At 30.2% G+C, this 27997-nt stretch overlaps 1 protein-coding gene across 1 annotated transcript; it reads left to right on the top strand.

The window, feature by feature from the left end:
• Positions 1-16217: 16217 nt before the first annotated feature.
• LOC124919890 (TBC1 domain family member 10B-like) lies at positions 16218-27840 on the top strand. The gene is made up of 18 exons (XM_047460256.1): positions 16218-16490; positions 16955-17024; positions 17435-17986; positions 18074-18235; positions 18339-18452; positions 19924-19982; positions 20336-20402; positions 21065-21116; positions 21228-21320; positions 21461-21544; positions 21641-22056; positions 23685-23746; positions 24082-24151; positions 24273-24353; positions 24450-24551; positions 25224-25348; positions 26148-26265; positions 27481-27840. The coding sequence occupies exons 1-18, from the start codon at positions 16423-16425 to the stop codon at positions 27517-27519; spliced, it is 2334 nt and encodes a 777-aa protein (XP_047316212.1). The 5' UTR covers positions 16218-16422; the 3' UTR covers positions 27520-27840.
• The last annotated feature ends 157 nt before the right edge of the window (positions 27841-27997 follow it).

Genomic DNA, 27997 nt, shown 5'->3' with positions numbered 1-27997 from the left:
TTCAAAAGGAAAATGAAAGCTGATGGATCAATTGATAAATATAAGGCAAGACTGGTGGTAAAAGGATATCGCCAACGAGAAGGTCTTGATTATTTTGATACATATTCTCCAGTTACGAGAATAACTTCTATTCGATTGATTCTTGCGATTGCTTCTTTGCACAATCTAGAAGTTCATCAAATGGACGTAAAAACAGTTTTCTTAAATGGAGACTTGGAAGAAGAAATTTACATAGATCAACCTCAAGGGTTTTCTTCTCAAGGGCAAGAAAATAAAGTTTGTAAATTAGTTAAGTCATTGTATGGCTTAAAACAAGCTCCAAAACAATGGCATGAGAAATTTGATCATGCTATGATCTCAAGTGGATTTAAGATCAATGAATGTGATAAATGTATTTATATTAAAGACACAAAAAATGGTTATGTCATTTTATGTCTTTATGTAGATGACATACTTATCATTGGAAGTAATGATAAAATGGTTAAATCCACTAAAGATATGTTAAATTCAAAATTTGACATGAAAGATATGGATTGGCTGATGTGATTCTTGGAATCAAAGTGATTAGAACATCGGAAGGGATAGTTCTAAGTCAACCACATTATGTGGATAAAATCCTCGAAAAATTTAACAATGATGATTCTGCATTGGCTAAGACTCCGATAGATACGAGTCAACATCTATCTAAAAATCGCGGAGAGAGTGTTTCTCAATTAGAATATTCTCGAATAATTGGGAGTCTAATGTACTTAATGAGTTGTACAAGACCAGATATAGCATATGCAGTAAGCAAACTAAGTAGATACACGAGTAATCCGGGTAATAATCATTGGAAAGCCATTGTACGATTACTTAGGTATTTAAGAAATACTCGTGATTATGGTCTGCACTACACGAGACATCCTGCTGTTATCGAAGGGTACACTGATGCTAATTGGATTTCAGATATGAAAGACTCTAAGTCAACAAGTGGATATGTATTTACACTTGGAGGTGCAGCCATATCTTGGAAATCTTCTAAACAGTCTGTTATTGCTAGATCCACGATGGAATCTGAATTTATAGCTCTTGACAAATGTGGTGAAGAAGCTGAATGACTACGTCTATTCTTAGAAGATATTCCAATATGGTCTAAGCCCGTACCATCAATTTCTATTCATTGTGATAGTCAATCTGCGATTGGACGAGCTAAGAGTCATATGTATAATGGTAAGTCTAGACATATACGTCGTAGACATAATACCATTAGACAATTACTCTCTACTAGAATTGTCTCTATTGATTACGTAAAATCAAAAGATAATATTGCGGATCCACTAACCAAAGGGTTAAATAGAGAGTTGGTGTTAAAGTCCTCACAAGGATTGGGACTTAAGCCTACAATAAGTTAGTATGAAGGGAAACCCAACCTATGATGACTGGAGATCCCAAGAACTAGGTTCAATGGGACAACCTAATTGTACTAAACTTGGTAGATTGCTATGGGTAAAAATCCTATGATAAAATAGCATTTCGGGAAAGGATAAACCCACAGGCTTTTAATGATTCTTTATGAATAAAGAGATCACCTATGTGAGAGAGAAGTGGGGCCGCTTCGAAAGAATTGCACGGCTCAATTCTAGACCCTTTCACTAAACCAGGCGAGTGTTCATGGCCAAAACGAACACAATCATGAGAACTGACATGTATCAGGAAGAATTTTATGTGAAAGTGTGTAATCGTTTACACAAAAGGCAGAATAGTTCAAGGACATCGAGTCTACTAATCGGCTAGTAAAGTTATATACTTTCATAAGGGAAGGTTCAAAGGGTTACACCTACCTATCCTATGTAAAATACAACTGTTGAACCTTTCACCGGGTTAATCTTTCAATTTCCATTAATGTGGGGGATTGTTGGAATTAAACTAATTCCATTAATTAAATGGAAATGATATTTGGGCTAATGAAATTCACACCAAATTCAAATGTGAATTAAGTGTGAAATTAATCCAAATGAAATTCACATTAAATTCAAATGTGAATTAAAGTGAAATTAATCCAAATGAAATTCACATGAAATTCAAATGTGAATTAAAGTGAAATTAATCCAAATGAAATTCACATGAAATTCAAATGTGAATTAAAGTGAAATTAATCCAAATTAAATTCACATGAAATTCAAATGTGAATTAAGGTGAAATTTCATCCAAATAAAATTCACATCAAATTCATTGTGAATTAAATTTGTTAATTGTTACAATTAACATAAATGTCTTGAATGAGGCAATTAACAAATGATGTTAATTGCCATTGTAACTACAAAATATTTATTGTAGGATGTAACTTGCAAAGATGATGAAAAGGCAAGCAACGATAACCGTTGGATGAATGGATGATGGATTAGTGACCGTTGGATTAAAGAATTGATTATGAGTTTAATTTTCAACTATAAATATCCCTTCACATTGTATTCCTCTCCACACATTATCTTATCACTTCTCTCTCTAGAATTCTAAAGTCTTTCCTTGTTCTTGTGTGTATTCTTGTGAGTGTTCTTGTGAGCGTTCTTCGAGTTTCTTGACTCGATCATTTCTGTGCGAAACCCGGTGATTGTGATTCAGGTACTTTTGTTTAGTTCGCTGTTGTAGTGGTTTTTCTGTGTTAAATCATTGCAGGTTCCGTTGTACCCTGGGAAGCAGCCACCGACGAAACTCTCCAGCACAAACGGGAGACGGTGAAACTGTTTTAAGGGAACTGTGATTCCACAGGCCTCGGAGCAAACGAGAAGATTTTTCTTCATTTCTTAAATAATTTGTTGTATTTGTTTTATTATCATTGTATTATTTTCATATATCATTTACGTGTAATTTTTATGAGATAAAATTACCATCAGAGATAATATGCACTGCATTCGGTGGAATCAGAGAACAGCTTCACCCAATATTAAATTTCCGATCTTTAGTTGATTTGGCAGCTTTTCGTCTTTGTGAATCTCATCCAATATACTTACGTTTGAACGAAACTCGAAAACAAAAGCTTTTGTGTAGGATGGGCAACAACTGGAACCGAGCATTAAATTTCTTGCGATCTGTAGAAGAATACTCAGATATTGTTCAGAGTAAATCAGGATCAGGATCAGATTATATACAGGTCACGTCAGGAGTTTATTTTACATTTGTGTTAAAGGATTATTCGGTGTACATTTTGGATCGTCATTCTATGGATGCCGTTTTATTGGAGGACTATTTAAAGCAACAGTTTACTCGGATTAGCTTCGATCAACCGCCTTTAACAACATTGGATAATATAATCTCTGTCTCTGCCATGTACAAACATGTTGCTTTTATTACGCAATCAGGAAAAGTTTTTACATGTGGTGACAATTCTTCAGGTTGCTGTGGGTATACAACAGGTGGTGATATTGACAATCAAATCCTTAGACCTCGGCTTGTGGAAGGCGCATTGAAGGGAATCCCTTGCAAGCAAGTTGCAGTCAGTTATAAATTCACTGTGTTTCTTACTAGAGAGGGTCGAGTATATACTTGTGGGCGAAACCAATATGGTCAACTTGGTCATGGAGATATGGTGGATAGACCGACACCTATGATAGTAGAATCGCTTGTAGATTGTTTAGTACTTCAGGTTTCAGCTGGTATAAATTTCACATTAGCTGTAACTAGCGATGGCAACTTGTATTCATTCGGGTCGGGCGAGTATTGGTGTTTGGGTCACGGAGTTCAGCAGAATGAGTTAAACCCTCGTCTGATTGAGTTCTTTAAAAGAAGGGATATTCACATTCTTAGAGTCTCTGCAGGAGTTAATCATGTTGTAGCTCTCGATTCTAATGGATTTGTAATTATTTAAGTTTTTAACAAATTAATTACAAATTCTATTAGGCTTTCACTATATTATTTATTTAAGGTTTATACTTGGGGAAGAGATGCAATAGGCCAGTTATGCTTGGATAAAACCAAGCCACATTTAGTGAAGATCCCGAAGAATCAGATTGCTATACATGTAATTAATTAATTAATTTGCAATCAATTTCTTTGACATTAATTTAATGTATATTTTATATATATACAGGTAAGCGTTGACATGTTTAATACGATTATTTTAATGAACGACAACCGCACCATTTACGAGTATGGTATTGGATTTCTAAGAGAAGGGACTTTGTTGATTCTCGAAGACGGCTTAAAATTGGACGAACGCTTTTGTCAAGTTAACAGAGGCTTCCATCACACCGTCTTAGTGACCAACCATGGTCGACTTTTTGAATTCAGATCTAGTTATAAGGGAGAGCTTGGATACGACAGTACTGCTAGATTGTTCTTTCCCCTCACACAATTTTTTTTACAGGAATTAAAATCTTAAACCAAATCAAATTTTCACAACTTAAATCATATTTATAACTACTTTTTATTTTATTTTTATTTTATTTTTTAAGTTATTCATAAAAATGATTAGAGTAAATTTTGTTTTTCTATAATGTTGTTTTAGATATTTTAAAATTTAATTAATAAATAAATTGATTATATTAATTAGGAGTTCATAAATAATTTGTGATGGGGAAGATTTAATTGTTTAATGTGGATTTGTATATAAATATGCATTTTTTATTTTTATTTTTATTTTTGAGAAAAGTGGAATTTCTTTTTCTTTATTTGTTTTTAATTAACATTAAGAGATTTTCTCTTCTTTTGGCGCCATGTAAGACATTTTCACTAGATCTGTGTCATGCATGTTTGTTTTTCAACCAGGATATCGAACAAAAATATATTCATCATGGCTTATGGTTTCAATTTATCATTTTATCGGTTATAGCTGGTCTGATTAACCGATAATTTAATGGTTTAATGATTCATTTTATTAGTGAATTAATTTTTATAGTTAAAATTTAATAATATATTTATATTTTATAATTTAAATTAGTTATTTTATGAATATTAGATATATTATAATATTTAATAATCTATATATATTTGTTATTATTAAATTTTAAATTATAATTTATATATAATTATTTTAAAAAAAATACTTAAATAGTTTTATTTAAATATGGAATTTTTTTATAATATTAAAATAATGTGAAATTATAAATTTTAATTTTAAATTATAATTATAATAAAATTACTTATAAATATCGTTAAAAATACATTTAAAATCAAAGTTGTAATTTGTAAATGGTATATTTGCCTAATAAAATAGATAACTGAATTTTTAAATATAAAGGACAAAATGGGCTTAAACAACATCGTAATAATGTATTATATATTCATTAATTAAAGTGAAAACTTATAGATCAAAGTAAGCATTAATTAATGTAACAAACAAATTATAATACAATAATTTGTAAATTATTTTATTCTTAATTATATTATATTATAACGCTTAAAATAAAATAGGGCAACTTACTTGAGTGACCATCGAATTAATCTGATCGCTCACTTTTAGCCTTCAAATTAAATTTTGAAACAAATTCCCTTTCAAATTTTAGAAAAGTCACCAATAGCCATTCGGTCACCTCTTTGTTTAAAGATAACGGTTTAAACTTAAAATATTTTATTTTATATATTATCTTTAATATTATTTTTTATATTTATATATATAATTATTAAATCGTTTATATATAAAATTATATATATTATTATTATTTTTTATATTTATATAATTATTAAATCTCTTTTAATTTATATATATATCTTTTATCATTAATTTTTATATTTATATAATTATTAAATCTCTTTTATATATATATATATATATTAATTATAAAATCTTTCTCACTACTCAATTACTTTTAACTCTCAAATTACTTTTTAAAATATATATTATATAAATATTATATATAAATTAATAATTAAAAATAATATATATTATATAAATTATTTTAAACTTTATTTTATATAGATGTAAATAAAAATAAATAATATATATATATATATTATCTGTATATTATATAAAAGATTTAATAATTATATAAATATAAAAAATAATAATATAATATATATATATATATATATAAATAAATAAATAAATAAAAAAATAAAAAAAAATAAATAAATAACGGCTTAAACTTAAAATATTTTATTTTATATATTATCTTTAATCTTATTTTTTATATTTATATATATAATTATTAAATCGCTTATATATAAAATTTTATATATTATTATTATTTTATATATTTATATAATTATTAAATCTTTTATATAATATATAGATAATATATATATATATATATATATATATATATTATTTAATAATTATATATATAAATATAAAAAATAAGATTAAAGATAATATATAAAATAAAATATTTTAAGTTTAAGCTGTTATCTTTAACCAAAAAGTTGATGGAATGGTCATGGGTGACCTTTCTAAAAGTTGAAGTACGATTTGTTTTAAAAATTAATTTGAGAACTAAAAGTGAGCGATCGGAGTAATTCGAGGGTCGCCAAAGTCATTTGTCCAAAAATATAACATCTCCAGACTCCATACTCCACCACGTCATCAAATAATTTTTCTTTTTTAATTATTTTATCTATATATATATTTTTCTCTTAATTATTTTTAAATAATTTTTGTTTTTCAATCTCTCTAAATTAATTATTTTATAATCTATATAATTATATATTAAATATATAACATAATATTTTAAAACTAATTTGTGATATATTTAAATAAAAACAATATATATAATCTTAATTATTTTATCTCTCCCATTATATATTATTATATGAGAAATTATTATGGAAGGACATGGGTAGACGATTCACACAAAAATATAACAAATTTTCTCTTCAGCCTTTATCCTTTTTTGGTGACAAGTTATTTATCTAAGATGATGGTATAATGTGACCAATAATAACAAATTAGTGAGGGTGGACGAGTTGAGCAATGTAAGTGATTTGATTATTTAGGTTAGACAAAATAAATTGGGTTGATTCATTTAAATATAAACTCAATAGTAAGTTAATGAGTGGGTATAAGTTATACCAAATATCCTTTCTTAATTATATATTTAAAATAATAAAAAATACATATTAATTATTAAATATATATATATATATAACAACATGTTTCTTTCTAGATAGACAATCCACCGGATGGTGAGCGGATGTTGGGAACTACTTCTTAACAAATGACAACATTTTTCACAATGAACCCAAGCATTCTTGAAGTCAACATGCAACAGACAAACAGACCTTGGCATAACCCAAATCATCTGCATCGAACCCCATAACAAACCTAAACAGATGTACAATAAGGATAAAGGAGGAGAATATGTGATGCATTCTTCGCATATAACCGAGGTCATTCATCTTGAGGTGACTGGAATCCGTCAAAATACTATACCATTCAAAGAAAGACATCTTGAACAGGGACGGATCTATGTAAGCGAGCCCACCCCAAAAAAAAAATTAATAATAATAATATTTTTTTAACGGTTAAAACGTGACATTACCCCTATTTTTTTAAAAAAAATCCAATAGAATTCACTATTTTGTTTATTTAATTATTAAAAAAATAGTAACTTCACTGGTGAAAAAGGGGTCAAAACCGAGAGTAAACACTCTCGGTTTTGACCCTATAACTTTCGGTATAGACACATTACCAAAAGTTTTGGGAACTCTCGCCATCCTTCGGTATTGACTCTTTCGTTAAAAACAATTGGGCATTTACCGGATTTGCTCCATTTCCAGCGTCATATTTCTCACCTCTTCCTCACGTGCCGCAATTTATGTTTGTGCTAACAAATTTTGGTAATACCGAGACAGTTTTTCCGGTGTACGCAGAAGACTATGCAATGACTCACCCATCCTAAATGCATTTCATATATATGTATATATATTAATCAAACAAAATAACCGTAACCTAAATCTAATATAACTTAAATCAAACACAATAACAAATCTAACAAAATCATATATATTTAACAAACTAACCTAAATCTAATCTAAACAATAACGTACAAATCTAAATCAAACTACCAAACAAATAATTTAAACTAGCCTAAATCTAGATAATATAAACTACATGATAAGAAATCTAAATCTAATAATAAACAACAAAAAAACAAATGAATCTAACCTGAACGCGAGAAGACAAGAAGAGAAGCGGCGGTGGAGGAGGCGGTTGCGGCGCGGAAGAAAGAGAAAAGAGAGAGTCGAATGAAAAATTGTTAATTGAAGACAAGAATAGAAGGTTTTTTTTAAATTACTTTCGGTTTTGATATTAGTCAAAACCGAAGGTTTATTGAAAACCATTCTGAAATAACCATTACAAACTTAGAATTATTTTTAATTGTTTTGGGATGAGTCAAAACCGAAGGTTTATTGGAAAACCTTCGCAAACAAGAATTTCAAAAAGGGTAAAACCGAAAGTTCTTTGAATAACCTTCGCAATTAAAAATCTCAGGAATTGCAAAACCGAAGGTTTTTTTTAAAAACCTTCGCAATTAACCCACATCCAACACTTAGAATTATTTTTTGTTTTTTGGGAAGGTAAAAACCGAAAGTTCTACAAAGAACTTTCGGTACTAATTAGTAAAACCGAAGGTTTTACACCCCCCTCGGAATCTATTTTTAATACCGAAAGATTTGTTCCTCTCGGGAGTATTTAGGAGAGTTTTATAAAACCTTCGATAAAAACCGTCGGTAAAGGTCGATTTTTTACCAGTACTTTCATTTATTTACTCATTTTATTCAAAAAAAATTGTTATTTATTTAAGTCCATCCTAATTTTTTTTAAGCCCACCCCATTATCGAATCATAGGTCTCCACAAAAGAATTGATATTAATTTTGTAAAGATTATTATATTAACTATCTATGATTATCATCTAAGCGAATCAAAATAGTAAACCAACATGGACACCTAGATAGTTTAAGTAGATAGAGTTGTATAATAAAGATTGAAATCTCAAGTTGGATTCTTATTAAAAACATTTTAATTGAGGTGAGGATGAATGAGATGTTTCTTTCTTTCTGCCACCAATGTGTAATACTTGGAGAAAAATATATAGTAATTTGCAATTGTTGTATCTATAGTAAAATACTTCGGATGTCGTCTATCAAAATCGAGGCAATATTGGTAGATGATCAATTATCATTTGGGAGAACTTTTTTTTGGTGTTATTTATCAATCATCAACTAAGGATAATTTCAATTGTCGCTTAGAATATTTGGCAGAGATTCTTTTGATATTGTTTCATTGGACTTTTTTCGGCGTTGTTTATCAATCATCGACTAAGAATAATTTCAATTGTCGCTTAGAATATTTGGCAGAGATTCTTTTGATATTGTTTCATTGGTTCGGTTCGCTCTACTTCAACACTAATCGTTTAAGAACTCAAATGAGTTCGTTTTTGAAGTAACCCTTAATAAAATTACATAATTGTTGAATATTTTCTTGTTGAGAATTATAATTTTGTATATTAGTTTATAATTTAATAATTTCAATTGTTTGTATTAATTTACTAATTATTTTTTTATTTGTAACTCTAAGTTTCTAAGTTAGTACATGATAATTATCTTTTTATCAAAAAAAAAAAAATAATAATAATAATAATTATTATTATAATAATGATAAATCATTTAAATCTCATGATTGTAAATTGCATTAACTACACTAACCGTTGACAAATATTTGATTTGATACTTTCAAAAAGAAAATTGTATTTGTTAAATACTTTAAACCATTTCTAGGATTACATTAATGTATAAACAAAAAGGTGCTTTACAGCTCAAAGCAGATTACATAACCGATAAAAGATGTTAACAACCTTCAATTTCTCCTCTTCTTGCAACTTTAACTCATTTATTTGATTTATTACATATTAATGTGAAATCAAAATTCAAAAAAATAGGCTCAATGAAGACATTAATTTATTATTAAAGCTTTCTTAAAAGGTAAATAAATATACAGTAATTTGTAACTTTGTATGAAAAAGTAAAGTTTTGATAAATAATCAAACTAATGAAAATAGTAGATAATTACTCCAACCATTGACAAAATTAGCGAAAAAAATCTCAACTTATAATATAAAGTTTTTTTTATACTATATAAAAAAATTAAATAGAAATTTTTGATAGTATAATATTGAATTATTATGTTTAACATTTTCATTGACTGGAGTTTATTTTTTTGAGAAAAATTATAAGAGTGTTTTAAGTAAGTATCTAACTTCAAACTTGTTAAATAAGATTTTTGTTTTTTTATTTTGACCTTATCTATTAGAACATTGTGTAATATATTATTTATATTATAATGCATAACTTCAAATTGTTGGAACTAAGTTAATTCTATTAATAAATAGAAATAAGATTGTGAATAAATAAAATCAAATAAAATTTACAAAAATTCAAACGTGAATTAACGGTGAATTTAATCTAAATTATAATTAAATATTAATTATTTAATTAATATTTAATGCCTAATTAGAAAATTAAAATAGAATGTTATGATAAACATTTAACTTTAATTGCCTATCAACTGGCTAACGTTCAGATATTTCAATTTGCTAGCATTGAATGTCTAACATTGTATTTTAACAAATTAACATATAGGCAACGATGTTAATTAGTTACGGACTAATTGACAAATTAATAAGCAATATTCATTGCTAATAAACGTTTTGGATGGTTTTATTTGAAGGTTTAATTCTCAGCAATATATACCCATTCATTATTCATTTCACAAAACAACTTCATCATTTCATTTTTTCTCACTCTAGAATTCCAAAAGTCTTCTTCTTGTTTTGTGAGTGTTCTTCGAGTTCTTTGCTCGATATTTTCGTTGAAACCCGGTGATAGTTCAGGTACGCTGATCAAGTTCGATGAGTAGTGATTTTAGTGCAGAATCACTACAGGATTCGTTGTACCCTGGGAGACAGCCATATGCGATAAACTCCAACACAAACGGGAGACGATGGAACTGTTTTAAGGGAAATGTGCTAAGCACATGCCTCGAATCAACAATTTATTCGGTGATATTGTTCTTCATATATTTTATTTATTTTATGTATTTGTAACATCATTTTATATATATTTCTATAATTTATTTCAAGACAATATTTCTAACACAAATCACTCTAACATTTGACTTAGTGGGTTATATAATATTATAAAATTATTATAAATATAAAATCAATATTAATCTTTAACTGTTTACCGTGAAAATATTTATAGTTAACTGTTAAATATTAATGTTTGAATGAGAGTAATTAAACTCATGGTTATTTATATGAGAAATAATACAAGAAACGAATTGGGGGAACGAAACAAGAAGCGAATCCACCTGGCATGCCACGGAGGAAAGAGAAAAAAATTACATATTTTCTCTCTAGAAAACCCTAATCTCATTTCCCGCTCATCAAACAAAACCCTCATTATTCTTCTTCTTCCAATTTCTTCACCCTCGGCACGCTGTTTATCATCTTCTCCTTCCATTTTTAGATTCGTCTTTATCTGCGCCGTCTAGCTTCTTTTCCTTACGTTCTTTAGATTCGTCTTCATCCTCGTCGTCCGACTGTCCGATTAGTTTTTCTTCTAATGGTATATCTTTTCTGCCATCATAGCTTACTTTTTTCTTTGTTTTATTGTTCTTCTGTTTGTTTCAAGAGATTCACGTTTTTCTGTTGTTTTGTGATTGTTATGTGTAGGAACTAATATGTAGCTAGAACCTGTATAAAACTGTTAATATTTTTGTTGTTTTTAAGAGCCTGTATAAAACTGTTAATATTTTTGTTGGCTTGTGTTGTCCTCTGTTTTATTCTATGTTGTCCCGTGTGTTAAATTATGATGTCCCGTGTCTTAAACTATGTTGTCCCGTGTAAATATTGAATTTGCTCGAAATGTTAATATTCTGATGTCATTTGTGTTATTGTAATATGTTGTTCCGTGTTTTAAACTATATTTTTTTGCATTTTAATGCGTTTTATCCAATATGTCTTCCTGCATTTTATTCAATATGTTGTCATGTATTACTGTAATATGTTGTTAATGTGTTGTCATGTATTCTTTGTGCTGATTTCACTTTTTTGTCTTATGTAGCCCTATGGATGAACCATCATCACCAAGTACCGAAGACAAAATTCTCAATGTTGGGATGTCGTTTATTTATGAAAATAACCTACCAACAATTAGGGACATAAATAGGTATATCTTTTTGTTGTTTATGTAGTTAGACTGTTAATATTCTGTTGTTTTTAAAAACCTGTGTAAAACTGTTAATATTTTTGTTGGCTTGTGTTGTCCTCTGTTTTGTTTTATGTTGTCCCGTGTCTTAAACTATGATGTCCCGTGTCCTAAACTATGTTGTCCTGTATTTTTATACGCTGTTGTCATGTGTTGTAAATATTTAAGTTACTCGAAATGTTAATATTCTATTGTCATTTGTATTATTGTAATATGTTGTTCCGTGTTTTAAACTATATTTTAATGCGTTTTATTGTTCTTCTGTTTGTTTCAAGAGATTCACGTTTTTCTGTTGTTTTGTGATTGTTCATGTGTTGATTTCTGTTTTTTGTATTTTTATGTAGCCCTATGGATGAACCATCATCTCAATGTACCGAAGACAAAATTCCAAAGTTTGGGATGTCGTTTGTTTCTGAAAATGACCTTCGAGAATTTTATAGATTGTATGCACATAATAAAGCCATGTATATTGTATAGATACTGTGGGATACTTTTTAACAATCGTACAAGATACAATTCAATTGTATATTTCTGTTTCTGTTCGATTCATCAAAATTATGTGATTTTTTTGTAGTTACAAAGTGGAACTCTTTTTATGCAGGAATTGATGGAATTGAATATAATCAGCTGCGGTCAAATCTTCCATTTTACATGATTTTGTATGCTGTAGATGATCTGGACTTTAAGAAACTCCAGGTCTATATCAATCAATTATTATTATTATTATTATTATTATTATTATTATTATTATTATTATTATTGTTTGTTTGCTGGTTGGAGTGAAGAATGAACAGTAGTGTTGTTTCTCAGGACGATGGAGAAAAGTTTAAGAACCTGTTGACAGCTATCAGTGCATATGCAGAGGGATTCTCATTTGATCCCGTTATTAGAAGAGCCATCCATTTGTGGAAAAAGCTTGAATGAAACATGATGATGCAAAGACTGTATTCATTCATTCTTTTTACCCCGAATCGTATTTCTTCTCGCAGGTTGTACTGTTTTTGCTGGAGTTGTGGTCTTGCATTTAGAAACAGCCTTCGCAAACATTATTAAGGGGTCAGAGCAAGTAACCTTCCTGTTATTCCTGTTATATACCACCCCACTAAATTTTCTGCAAAATAATAAAGATGACATTAGTACTGTAATCAACATAGGACAACATAACTAAAAACACATGACAACATAGTCTAACACACAAGACAACACAATATTAACAATTTAAGCTTAATATTTATCAACTGTCTTTCTTCCTGTCTTATTTCATAATAACTGCTTGCTTGTTTAAACTGAAGAATACAAAGTGAGGTTGATAATATATTGACTGTGAGTTTTTCTTTACTTTTTCATACATCTGTTATCTTCTTCATTTCCTAATACCACTCACCTAAATTTCAAAGAGTTAATCATATACCTCTGCTTCATAAACAAAGAGTTAATCATTTCCTAATACCTCTGCTTCATAAAATGGTATAAATGTATCGACAGTTAATCATATACCAGAAAATAAAGAACTGATTCAATGGAGAATAAACAAGAGGAGATAGTTAACGCTGCAATAGATCAACAATGAACAAAGGACACAGTAAATGAAAATAGTGCAACAACGATAACTTACCTTTCATCTCTATCTGAAATTAACGTTGCATCTTTATCTGACTTTTTCCTTTTACCTAAAGTTTTTTTTGTTCTTCTCTGTCATTGTTTGAGCGGATTCTGTTTGAGCGGATATTTAGGGTTAGAGTTTGAGCGGATACTTAGGTTAGGGTTTAAACGAATTTGAGAGTGAGTTTGAGCGAAAATGGTAGTGAGTTTTAGCAGAGATAGATTGAAGATTGAAGAGAGGGTTGTTGATCAGAAATGAGAGTGAGTTTTAGCGGAGATAGATTGAAGATTGAAGAGATGGTTGTTGATCAGAAATGGGAGTGAGTTTTAGCAGAGATAGATTGAAAATTGAAGAAATGGTTGTTTAGACAATTTTGAGTGGTTTCCAGATTGAAGAGAGAGAATGATTGAGAGGAAATAAGAGAAGTTTGAATTGAGGGGATTATCCTACGTGAAAAAAAAACAAAATAATTATTATTTGACCTACCTGGCATGCCAGGTGGAGTCGTTTCTTGTTTCGTTCCCCAAATTCGCTTCTTATATCAACCCTCTATTTATATATGTGATGTGAAAGGGTAATGAAAATGATGATAAAAGGTGGAAATATCCTATTGTGAGATTTAAATTTAATTAATATTCATAATTCTGTTGACAAATTCATGTTTATACAAGAAATGTGTAACTATTTTTATTTTATTTAAATTATATTTTTGTAATGGTAATCATAGTAACATATTTTATATTTAATTATTATTTTATTTAAAATTATTATTTTTATTTTATTATTTAAAATTAATTGTATGTTTGTTAGTCACGGCATACATTTTTAAATAACTTAATTAATTTGACATCATTTTAATTTATATTATCTATTTTTTATATTATATTATTATTAATTTTAAATTATTTAGTAATAATAATTTGTAAGTTATAATATATACTGTTAAAAATAAAATATAATATATAAATTTAAAAGAAAAATATAATTTTAATTTTATATTAAAGTTAATTATACAATTATTTAAATAATATAATAATATGTTGGGTCTCCTATATATTTATTTATAGAAATGTTCGTGTTAATAAATGTTCTGTTTACATAAAAAAAATTATTTTATATATTTATTATTAAAATTAAATTGTTTTTTTTTTTTATAAATTTGAAGGTATTGTATATTTTAACACTTTTGTTTTTCATAAAATTCAAACAAATTTCCTTGCCAATTTTAGTTTAGTTTAAAGTAATAATATCATAGCCTAATTTAATTTCAGTAATATTTATTATTTTATAAAATAACATTGTTATAATCTCATTATATATTATAATTTGTGTAATATTATTAATTTAAAAAAAAAATTAAAAAAATGAAAGTAATTTTAGTTGTGCTTGAACTTGTATAGTTATCTGTAAACAATACTCTAACTGAATTATGCATATGGGCTCAAACTATCATTTTTTTTTTTTATTTAAGATTTTTCTTAAATGTAAAAACGTTAGTTATTTTATTTTAATTTATCATTTTCATTTTTAATAATTTGTCAAGTTTTCAAACAAAATAATATTTATAGACAATTTTAACATATATTTTTTTTTAAATGAGTATTATTTTCAAGATTTATGTAATCTAATTTGTCGAAGTTAATTTTGAGTGACTAAAATAATGTGTAATAGAAAAAATTATTTAAATAAATATTTTTTTATTTATTTTTCAAAGAATTTCGTAACAATATAACTGTATATTATCTATTAATATGAAAGTATTCAAAATTGTCAAATACTATTTGAATGACTTAAATAATATATAATTGGCATAATAATTAAAAATGTTTGAAAAAACAAATTGTTACTTTATTTTTACATATATGATAAATTAATTTAAAAAATAGAAAAATACTATTTTAATGGTAAAATACATCATTCATAATGAGAAAGTCTTATATAAATGTCTAATAGAGTGAAAAAATTGTGATTATTACACAATTTAAAATTTTAAAATTCGGAGTTTAAACTTTGTAAAAATAATAATGAAATTATGATATAAAAATAATAATTTATTTTTAAATTAAAAAAAAACTAACCTAATCTCCACTCCCAATTTTTATTGAATATAAAAATAAAAACTATCACCTAAAAGTAAGTTTTTTTTCTTCAAAGTGATAAAAGGAGATAACAAAAAAAGGTTTCCTTAATTTAATTTTTTTTCCTCTAATAATTAATCTTCTTGATTTGTATTGTTCTAACTTGTGACAATTAACATTACTAACAAATATCTTAAATTTTTTCTCTAAAAAAAACAATATAAACATAAATTTTATATCCTTTATTTAATTTTTGGTATATTTATTTACTTAATAAACCAAATTGGGGAAAAAGAATTATGTAATGGCTCCTGGATTTCAGCATCAAGAAATTCGCACATGAGATATTATAGCAGTAATGCGTCGCTAATCTCGCTGTATTCATGTGACGTGCTTCTCTCCCATCATAATTCTTACTGTAACAAGGAAGCCATGGAAATAGCTGGATGAATCTCTCTCTCTCTCTCTCTCTCTCTCTCTCTCTCTCCATCAGTCCAATTCAGTTGACTGAAGATCACAAATAACTTCAATTTTCTGAAAAACGCCGGTGATCTAACAAAATGAAGGCTAAATCAAGTGGAACAACGGCGGTTTTATGTTTACCTCATGTCACTTTCGAGCACAAGAGGTTCATAATCTCTTCATACACCTCTCTTCATCATTGATATTTAATTTCAGTCTTCTTCGCTCTATATATATATACTTGCCGCTGTTGCATTTAATTGCGCCTTTACTAGTTGCAACGGAATTTTCTATAAGTTACTTCACAGTCAATGCAGCGGATTGGAAGATCTGATTTCATCTTTAGACAGTTGAATTAGGATAGGGGTTTAAAGGTTTAAGCGTTAAAAAATCAATGATCTGATTCTATAAAGACTGATTGTGATTTTCATTTGATCTGTAGTGAAGCAATGGGGTGAGTTTATTTCTTTGAAATGAATTAAAGTCAATCTATTTTCAATGAAGATTGACTGGCGAGTTTTGGCAGGATTCTAGTTTAATATGCTATTTTATATTGTGATTTAATTTGTTATATTGAAGTTGTATTTGTATGTAGGTTCTTTTAGTGATAATTTTATTGGTGTGGAACAGGGATGCTTATGGTTTTGCTGTGAGACCTCAGCATGTACAAAGATACAGTGAATATGCTACTATATACAAGGTTTTCCTTTTCTTCTTTACTTAAAAGTCTCTCTTTGTTATGAAATTCTTGACAATTGTTTAGGTGTTAGGAATGATCATTAGTGAATTTTCTTAAGCTTGGTTGCTAGTTTTGAGAATAGTGGTTTGGGACAGAGGCTCGAGAGTATCATCCTCTTCACTATTCACATTGATAATGATCATGTCCAGGATAGCTATTCGAGGCACACATTTTCATTTGTATTTTACGTTTAATTATGACTCAAGTGTGGAAGATGTGAACAAAATTGTATTCCATGTTCGTAAATGGCTAAAATTCCAATTGGTTGGTTCTATACTTGGAAGATAGAACCATAGAATTTATTATGCTGTTCTTTTTTTTAGTGTAAAATTGTGATTAATGGTTGTTGCTTGATGATATCCATATATTAGGAGGAAGAGGAAGAACGATCAGACAGGTGGAAGAACTTTTTGGAGAGGCAAGAAGATTCTGCTACAGGTTTACAAGCAAACAACTTTAAAAATGCAGTAGAACTGGTATCTTCTATGCAAAGTGATTTGAACGAGAAGAAAATAACTGATGATGACTTGACTGAAGATGTATCCAGAACAGAGATTAAAAAATCACACAGGGTTCAAATATGGAGTGATATTAGACCATCCCTTTGTGATATTGAGGATATAATGAGTACACGTGTCAAAAAGACGAGTATTTTAGCAAATGAAGATCAACATAACATGCTAGAGAATTCACTTTCACCAATTTCAGAGGTTATAACATTGAAGGGAGCGTCTGACGAGGACTCTGAAGACGAGTTCTATGATGTGGAGAAATCAGATTCAAATTCTCCTTCAGGCGATAGTTTGAATGCCCCTTTTCAAGGTGCTGCAGATGGTTTTCAGTCTCCAGAATATTTATCTCCATGGAGAGAAGAATTAGAATGTCTTGTTCAAGGGGGTGTTCCTATGGCTCTTAGGGGAGAGGTAGGTCTTGGTTGTTTGATTTGTAGTGAACTTTTCTTTGTTCTCTCCCTACTTGGTTAACTAACAGTCGGTCACATTCAATTACAGCTTTGGCAAGCCTTTGTGGGGGTGAAAACTCGTAGGGTAGAAAAATATTATCAAGATTTGTTGCTCCCAGAAAGTATTCCAGCCAATTGTGTGGAGCATGATAAGAGGTCTACCATAGAGTCCATACTAATTCCTGAGAAATGGAAGGGCCAGATTGAGAAGGTTACCGATTATTGTAGATCATGTGATGTTATCTTTATCGTCTCGTAGGGAACTGATTAACTGTTATGCTGGGCATTTTTGAGAATGAACTTTCTGCATGCAGGATTTGCCTCGAACTTTCCCAGGCCACCCTGCTCTTGATGAGGGTGGTAGAAATGCTCTAAGGCGTTTACTTACTGCATATGCTCGACATAATCCTTCTGTTGGATATTGCCAGGTATCTAAAAATGCATGCAGTCATTCAACCGCCTGAATTAAGTTACAATTTATTGTTGATTTTACTATTTTATATAGTTTAAATTCAAATGCTCACAGAACTGATGCTTTATTTATTTATTTATTTATTTTTGCAGAAAATAAGAATCTGATTGCATCTTTAATCTTTGGATCTAAACTACATGAAAACATTGATATTAGAAAACCTAGTTCATGTAAAAGAACTCTGTTGTACTAGAAAAATGCAATAGAAATATGTTGTCATACTAGTTATAACTCTATTTTGGTAAATATTAAGGCATACAAAGACTTGTGACTTGTTCACAATGTTTTGTGATTTGCAGTGTTTATTTGCTGATAATATTTAGGTTACTGGTCTTCTGAAAAGCTTCTCAAGACTTGTAACTTACTTGCTATTGAGACAAGGCCCTTGAATCTGGAATACTGCTATAAACCTAACTTTAAATATGCAATAAGTGCAGTTTGGATAGTTGATCTATGTGATTGATAAAGATGTTTGTAAGTTAACCATTAAAATGAATGGACTAGTAACAATTTTTGCAATATCAAACCAGATTATGACTCTTAATGATCAGTTCTCTGAAATGCATATCAATTTAGCTACTCCTCCAGTGAGCTTACCAGGGGAGCACACTCAGTACAGCAGTAGTGGTCTTCATTTGTCTAAGTGGTCTTTTTGGTCTCAATTTTTTGCATTCAAACCAGTAGATTTTTTAAATATGAAAGTTAATAAAGAGAAACTGTGAAAAAATGATTTAGAAAATCATCCATTGTTTGTAAATTTGCTTGTCTTGTTTTGCTTCATAGATGTTTTTCACATGTTTTCATAATCTATTCAAAATGTTTTTCACATCAAATCAAAAATCACTTTTTTGTTACAATACCATTCAAACTTCTCTCTATAAACATCTACATTTTGATTACACAAATTTCATCAATTTACCTTAGAATCTGCTTACAGTATCTGGGCTTACTGTAATTAAGGTTAGGTATCTTAGTAGTGCTCCTTGACTTCAGCTCTATACTACATTGTTACTGTTTTGCCTCATCCAGCAGTTTAGTAAAGAGAGGAAAACCAATTGTATATTGGAGAAACCAGTTTATATTAGAATTTATTATAAGTTTTTTCTTGGTCCTCCATTGGTGTTCCACTTTTTGCTAATGGGGCTCCTCCACCATATTTTAGGAATACCAACGATTCAAAAATGACCTTTTTTGTTGTTTAGTTGTTCACAAGTACAAATTGATTTCCATAGGCATAAGGAGAATTTTGGTAATGTTGCATTTAGGAAAATAATTTTTGGAGCCCCATAAGCAAAAAAAAACGGAGTGCCTATAGGTGGACCCTAATAAGTCTGAATCATGTGCAAGATTTACAGTGTTATGAGTTCTGAACCAGATGAAATAATTATTTAATGTGAAATACTCATCTTGAGTTCATGTACTTGCAGGCCATGAACTTTTTTGCTGGCTTGCTTCTACTACTTATGCCCGAGGAAAATGCGTTTTGGTGAGTAAAACTGTTTCTAAGTTTTTTCTTTTTGCGAAAAAATATGTTTTTTCTAAAGGGTGAAATGCGCCAAGTATGGTTCTAATTCATGACCTTCCGCTTAAAAAGATGACTAACTGTTTTTGAGTTTGTAGCCTGTCAGTATATGTTAGTTTTCTTGCTAGTGGTAGAGACTTCCTTAGACAATTTAACTGGAAAAACAAAACTGTGTTAGTGGGCATAATCTTTATTAGGCTTGTTTGTGCCGCACCATGATACTTACATGTTTGTTATGAGACAGCTCGCACCATGTTTAATAACTTCACTTTATGATCAATTGTCACCTAAGATGTTGATCTCTGATATATACACAGGACTTTAGTGGCCATTATAGATGATTATTTTGATGGCTATTATTCAGAGGAAATGGTAGAATCTCAGGTATGCATGTACTTTCTTCATATTGGTTTAAGCTACTTGCTCTTTGTTCTCTCTTCACAAGTGTTTTTTATTTTCTTCACAATTTTGGGTGCTTTTTTTATGTCATAATCCAGGTATATATTGAAGAGTTTATTATAGGAGAAATTTAGTTATATTTATCAATTTATATTGACTTTTATTAATTTAGCTTCGATTAAGATTTGATATATTATCTTGTATTTCTGAACGTATCATAGTGCTAGCTCTATATAAAAACACTCAGTATATTTAGGCAACTCTCTTTAATTGAATCTTAAGTTCATTTCTCTTCAATTTGTGATTTACATAATTAGTCTTGATGTTGGCATCACATGGTGTATGATATTAAGTAAATGAGATTGACAAATTTGAACTGGAAGTTGCTTCATACCAAATAGTACATCTAGAAAGCCATAGGAGGTTTCTTTTTCATCATATTTTCATTGGTGACCTTTATGGAAACTAGAATGAAGACGTACTTTTAGTGTATATACATAATTATACAATCATAAATTTTTTACCTCATTTATTTTTGCGTGACATAATTTCTTTGTGGTTTTCCACTTCAGTATTAAAAGAAATTAAGGACAATCGACTAACAAAAGAATGCATAAGCACCTAAAATATTTTCCATTATTATCCAGGTTGATCAGCTTGTTTTGGAGGAGTTAGTGCGAGAAAGGTTTCCTAAATTGGGTTGGTATTACAAAAACTGGAATAGCTTTCTGCTTAAGGTGTATTGATTTTTACTTTATACTTGGTCCAAACCTTTTATTTGTTTCTGTATTTCTTCTATTTTGTGGTCAGTTAATCATCTTGATTACCTTGGTGTCCAAGTTGCATGGGTTACTGGACCGTGGTTTCTGTCAATCTTTATGAACATGCTTCCATGGGAATGTGGTCAGTTTCTATCTTCAACATTTTCTTACTCAAATAACCTCTCCTAGATTATACAACAAGTCTTATGCATGATTATTGCTCTTGGGATTATTTCTGATGTGTAATTTAATGGCCATCTAATGAATTGTTTCCTTTTTCAGTGCTTAGACTTTGGGATGTGCTTCTTTTTGAGGGAAATCGTGTCATGCTTTTTAAAATTACACTTGCTTTGATGGAGTTATATGGTATTGGAATAAAATTTCTCTTAATGTTGCGAAAGTAATTTAAAGTTGGTTGATTGTGAGGGGATAATCAACTTAATTTACTTAAGCATTTTGCAGGATCTGCACTTGTTACAACCAAGGATGCAGGTGATGCAGTAACACTACTGCAGTCAATGGCTGGCTCAACGTTTGATAGTAGCCAACTTGTCCTGACTGCTTGTATGGGTTACCAAAATGTAAATGAATCAAGATTAAAAGAATTAAGAAACAAACATAGACCATCTGTTAGAGCTGTACTTGATGAAAGATCAAAAGGACTTCAAGCTTGGAGAGAATCCCAGGGCTTGGCATCTAAGTTATATAGCTTTAAACATGATACAAGATCACCGGTGATAAAAAACGAGAAAGCAAAGTTGGTGACTGATAAAAACACAAATGGCATAAACCATACAGTTGATGATTCCGGGAACATGGATGGATTTCTTGTGACAGGCGATGCAGAAGTAGAGTCTGTACCAGATCTTCAAGAGCAGGTACCTGGGAATTATTATTTTTTGTTCAGAAACTTCAGTAATGTTTCCTTTGACCCTCTTATTTGGATGTAATGGAAGTTTGGCCTCATCCATATATATATTACTTTCTGCTTGTTGCTTTATTATTAAAAATATGCAAATAATAGTAGAATGCCCATCAGAAACTGTAGATGATCAGCCCTAGACATGAGTGTTTGGCAGTTGATAGATTCTCCCCAATAGGCTTGGGGAGCCTCAGAAGCTCACTATCAAATCTAGACACAAGAGCTAAGGAATGACAAAAATGTGTGAGTGGTAAGGTGAGTCCTGGCCAGAGATGTAATAGGTTAATTCTAGCTCTAGTTAAAGTGCATATGCTTTTGTTTTTGAGTAGTATAATTAAAATGAAGACAGTGGTGGATGCTTATGAAGAGCAATATGAGCTGAGAAAGTATATCCAAGGTTTAAATGGACCTAAACTTGTGCCAATTCATGTCGTGTTTAAGGAAGTGCTGATGAGGTCCATCAAACTCTTCCGTAGTTATTTTTTACGTTACGTGACACGAGGAATGTATGATCAACTAGTTCATTTTGCTTCGCTTATGGGGATGCAACAGGTCCTATGATGCGACAATCAATTTCAATTTAGTTCTTCCTGGTGATGATAGATGCAGTTTGTGCAATGCAAATAGCAGTTTGATTGTCACAGCCTCATCATTTGAAGCTCCCTAACTTAGACAATTTTATCTTCAACCAAACAAGTTCACATTTTGTATTCTTGCTCTATCTTATTCTTCAGCACTAGACCGATATGGGATATTCTTTTTTGGTTCTCCAAGTAACAAAAACGTCACCGATATATGTACAACACCTTATGAGGCGGAATGACTATTTTTGACTTGGGGTGATATTAGGAGGATCTAGTCTACTTAGCATTGAGACCTTCAATCTCTTAAGATGGAAGTATGGCACCGACGAAGGAATGTAGTCAAAAGTGGAATGTTGTAGATGAGATGGAGTTGACTGATAGAAAGTGATTCTAGTAGAAATGTAGACCTTTGTAGGAGGAATCAAACCATTTATTATATCCTTTTTAAGTCCCAGAGCATTCAATAAAAGATACATGTGATTGCTCAAGAAACTACTTTTTCAAGCCAGGCCATAGATTTGGACAAAGCAAATACACCCAAAACATTGGAGGCAGAGAAGAACGAGATTAAAAAATATGTGTTACCTCCAAGAATAAACAATGCAGTTCTTTGACTTAAGTAACTTGCACTCAAAGAGCTTATGACCGGCCACAAACATTCATTTGAAATGTAACTGTACATCCAATATCAAGGTGCAAATTTTACGTTAAGCCACGCCATGCCGTATGAAGTAGGACGTAAACTCATTGTGATGGGGAATTTAGTTAAAAGGAGTGTAAAATTAATAAACTTCTTTGAGCAATAAATCATACATCATGGCATCATTGACCAATTGAAATTTGAATTTCAAGTTAACAGGAATGAGAAATAGCAGGTCTTTGTGTGCTTAGTTAACAATTGTAGTACTTGTATTGTTTTTTGGTAAAAAGTTACTTGTTGGAGTTCATGTTTATCTGGATTGTTTAGCTTCTCTTTTGTTGTCATGTATAAAATGTGTAGGTGGTGTGGTTGAAGAATGAATTATGCAATTTGCTAGAGGATAATCGATCTGCAGTTCTCAGGTTAGCATGACATCCTTTATATTGCTCTGTGATTTAGCCAATTTTCTTCTTGTTGTAAACACTCTTTCCATGTATATAAAGAGCCCCTGATGTATGTGATACTACTATGTAGTATCTTATTTTTTCATTATCCACCATGCTAAACAATCTGATCATGGTGGAATTATATTCATATGAAGATCTTGAGAATCCATTGGATGAATTGATTGTAATGAGGGATTTATTTATTTATTTATTTTGGCAAAAAACAAATACCTTGTTGAAGTTTTTTTCTGAAAGAAGTAATGTGATGTTGTTTAGGATGATCCTTATTTCCACTTCTCTTCTTTTTTCAGATGTGAGGAGTTGGAGACAGCACTAATGGAGATGGTGAAGCAGGATAATCGGCGACAGCTCAGTGCTAAGGTATATGACAATCTACTTCATGCAACAGTTTATTCATCAGTATGTTCTTTGTTCAATAATTATGAAATTTGAATTGAAAATCATTAGATGATGCATACCTGATTGTTAACATATATTTAAGGTTGAATTGTTGGAGAGAGAGATTGTTGAAAATCGTCAGGCCCTTCAGGATAAGCAGGAGCAAGAAAAAGCCATGCTACAGGTTCTTGTTGCTAGAGGATGACTTCTCCCCTTAAGTTCTTAGCTTTTTCTTTCTCCGACCTTTATTAGATAATCTTTCTTTTCAACCTGTCTATAGGTATTGATGCGGGTTGAACAAGAACAGAGAGTAACAGAGGATGCTCGGAGATATGCAGAACAAGAAGCAACAACTCAAAGAAATGCTGCTCAAGTGCTTCAGGTTGTACCATATTTCTATCTTATTTTTTAAACAATGTTTGTTTCGGTGAACTATCTACAATTCATAATTTCATATATATACTGCATTTAAATCACATATATAATTAGCCTATTTGTGGTAATCATATATTCATAATCAATCATTGAAATTGATATCTAATCAGTCATGCAAGTGTATAATTATAAAATAATAGTAGATGACTTAATTATAAAAACTATAGTGACACATAAATAGTTAAGAACTTTTAATTGAAGAAATGCGATGAATGAATGTCTTTCAGTAAGAGTATTACTTTCTTCCCTCTCAGGCCTTTCGCAATGGAATAGGGCTTGTGTCAGCACAATCTTCTCACATGTTCTGATACCATGTTAACTACCGAATCAATAAATTAGGGTTTGAGGAGAATTTCTAGCATTGGTGTAAATAGAGAGAAATCAAAGAGATGAGAAGAGAAACTGAAACTTCTCCATTCATTCATCATATATACCGGCACTCTAGTATTTACAATTCGCAAGTTCATCTGTAAACACATTGATTACTATATCCATTAATTCAATAATTGTAGGCCTATCTATTATTTTGCTAGTTATCTTTGGCTTCCTAGTGGAAGTTGTTTTCATCTCTACAGAACTTTGTTAGTGTGCAGTATTAAAAGTATCTTTATCAATGTAGGAAAAATATGAAGAAGTAACTGCTGCACTTGCTGAAATGGAAGAGCGAGTGGTAATGGCAGAATCCATATTAGAGGCTACATTACAGTACCAATCTGGCAAAAGCAAAGTACCGCCTTCTCAACAGTATGTACTAATTCCTCCATGCATTATAACAATCTTTTTGTGGACATAGATTTTACTCTGATTCTTGGTGTAATGGTATTATGGTAAGAGCTCTATTTTTATTTGGAAGTTCTGATATGGAATGATTAGGTTACTATTGTTCTCCCTAGACAATACAAGCAAGCCTTGCAGCCTGATATCCATGTTTCCAATCAAGCTTATTTGATGTGAATTATTTGGGATTAATTCCAAATAACCCACTATCCAATCACCAATATACTGATCAATCACATCATTCAAATCACCAACCAATGTACCCTCTATTTTAAAAAATAACCCTCTATTTTAAAAAATAAATAATCAATTTACATTTATTTGAATTTCGTTATTCAAATAACCGTAGATCAAACAAGGCCCATGTCATTTTTCCTGTGCTATTATATTTTAAATCTCTCCTGTCTGTACTTATTTAGTAGACTAAAACTTATCATCAGAAGCTTTTTGTTGTTGGCCCAGTTGGTTAAATAATGAGCCTATTTGGAAATTCCTATTTCGTCACAATTACATGATTCAGACTCTAGTCTGAATTTTGGCTTTATTTGATATAATGATTTTTTTCGGGATCATGATCTAGGTGAAAAAAATGCATATCAAAAGAATCATTTATTTTTTTCTGCAAACAGTCGTATAAGTCATTCTCAACCACAAAATCTCCAAATGCCTTACCAAACAGGCTTATTATGTTGCCAATAAATGGCCCTATTAATCGAATTGTTTAATTTTGACTTTTTGGTGTCCGGTTGCATTGTTCTGTTCATAGATCTATACAGCAGGAAACTTCTCCATTTCGCAGCAGTCAAGAGCCTGTAATTGAGCCAGTGAGAAAGATTAGCCTGCTATCGAGACCGTTTGGGCTTGGTTGGCTGGACAAATCCAAGGTTAGTCTTACTTGATTATGCACTTCAATTCTTTTTCCAGTAAACATGCATTATAACCAGAGAAGCTACTAACTTCAGGCTGGCTATATTTATGACATATTGATAAGAAGATAAAACTATATACTCCAATTATCTCCTTTCATGTGAACCAAATAGATGGATTTCCTTTGGGGTCAAATCTCCAACATTTATATATGAGAATGACCAAAACACTCATCTTTTTTAAACATATCTATAGTCCTTATTGCATTTTTGTTTAAGAGGAAGAATTTGTCAAAATACATTAAAACTATGTTGTTAAAGTGGAATTGGAATTGGAATTGATGGTCCAATATTAAATTCCTTGTTTGTTCAGATCATTTAAAATAAGAAATTGGACCAGACCCATTTAGAAACACTTTTTGGGTCTGAATGAGAAATTTATTTGAATACAATTTTCTTGTCAAGTATCTCATTCTGAGGTGTTTTTTTTTTCATTTTTAATTGAACACATGACCTTACAGACATGATTTCTTACACTCTACCACTGAGCTAAATGAGTCTATGAGTGAAATAACGTTTTGAGACATAAATCCACATAATTATTGATGTATGTGATATATCTTGAACTAGAATTAGGTTTCTTGAACTAGAATTAGGTTTAATATTTAAAAACGAAGAGTATATAATTAGTGAAACAATACATTGAAGCAAAGAGAATTGTATTGAAATGAGAAGAGAAGAATTAGTGGAGAAAGATGGAACCCTAGATGTTAGGGAGAATACGATTGGAATGAGAGAGAAATAGAAACTCTAAAGAAGATTCAACTAATTATTATTTGTAACTGTCATTATCTTTACTAACAGCTACTTCAATCCCTAACTCTTTCCCCTCGTAACAGTCTGCTCATTCAAATACATACCTAGATTCAAACGCATATGCAAAAAAGTGTTTCCAAATGGATGCATAAAATTGAAATGAGTTTTTTGAAGTGTTTCAGAATTTTTTGCATGCCCAATTAGTATATGATTATTCGAGTACTCTCTTCAGCTTCTACTTAATAAATCCCAACATGTTACAATCAATTACCATATTTGTTCTTCTGAACACAGCATGCATTTCTTTCACTCTAAATCTTGTACACAGTTGCGACAAAAGAGTACTTTAAGATGCTCGATCTGCTATAATCATATGAATTTATACATGTTATAAGAGATCCCTATGATTGGAAGCAGGGAAAAGACACAAATGCAGAAATCTCCACTGAAAGATGAAATCCTGTTGGTGTTAACAATGCAACAGAAAGATGTTAATAATGGTGTCTTCAAGTGGAAGAGGAGAAAATAGCAAATGTTCAAAGGGGGTTGGTTTATCATCATTCTTATCGGTTTTTTTTTGCCTATTATATTATATTTTAGCGCGAGGACTCTAGTTGCAACAAGAAAAGGAACATTATATTTTTTTGGTTGCCAAATTGCATGTGATCAGATATCAAGATCAAGTTCTTTGTTAGTTCATTTAGAAAAGAGCCAAACCATAGCTCAGAAATGTAAAGGAAAAGGATTATTAATGGATATGTATTTGTTCTTATAGTTCGTAGAAAGGTAGCAACTTTGATTTATTTTGAAAATTGAAATTCGTTAAAATTTACATGAAACGCAAAGATATATAATAATTGTTATTATTAGAGGGGTTAAGCGATTCGATCAGTTTTTTACCAAAAAATTCATCTCAATTGTTGGTGTTGGTTAT

The sequence above is a fragment of the Impatiens glandulifera genome, chromosome 1, assembly GCF_907164915.1.
Source record: "Impatiens glandulifera chromosome 1, dImpGla2.1, whole genome shotgun sequence".
Lineage (NCBI taxonomy): Eukaryota > Viridiplantae > Streptophyta > Magnoliopsida > Ericales > Balsaminaceae > Impatiens > Impatiens glandulifera.
The sequence above is the reverse complement of the archived record's forward strand: the minus strand, read 5'-3'. Positions and strand labels throughout refer to the sequence as shown.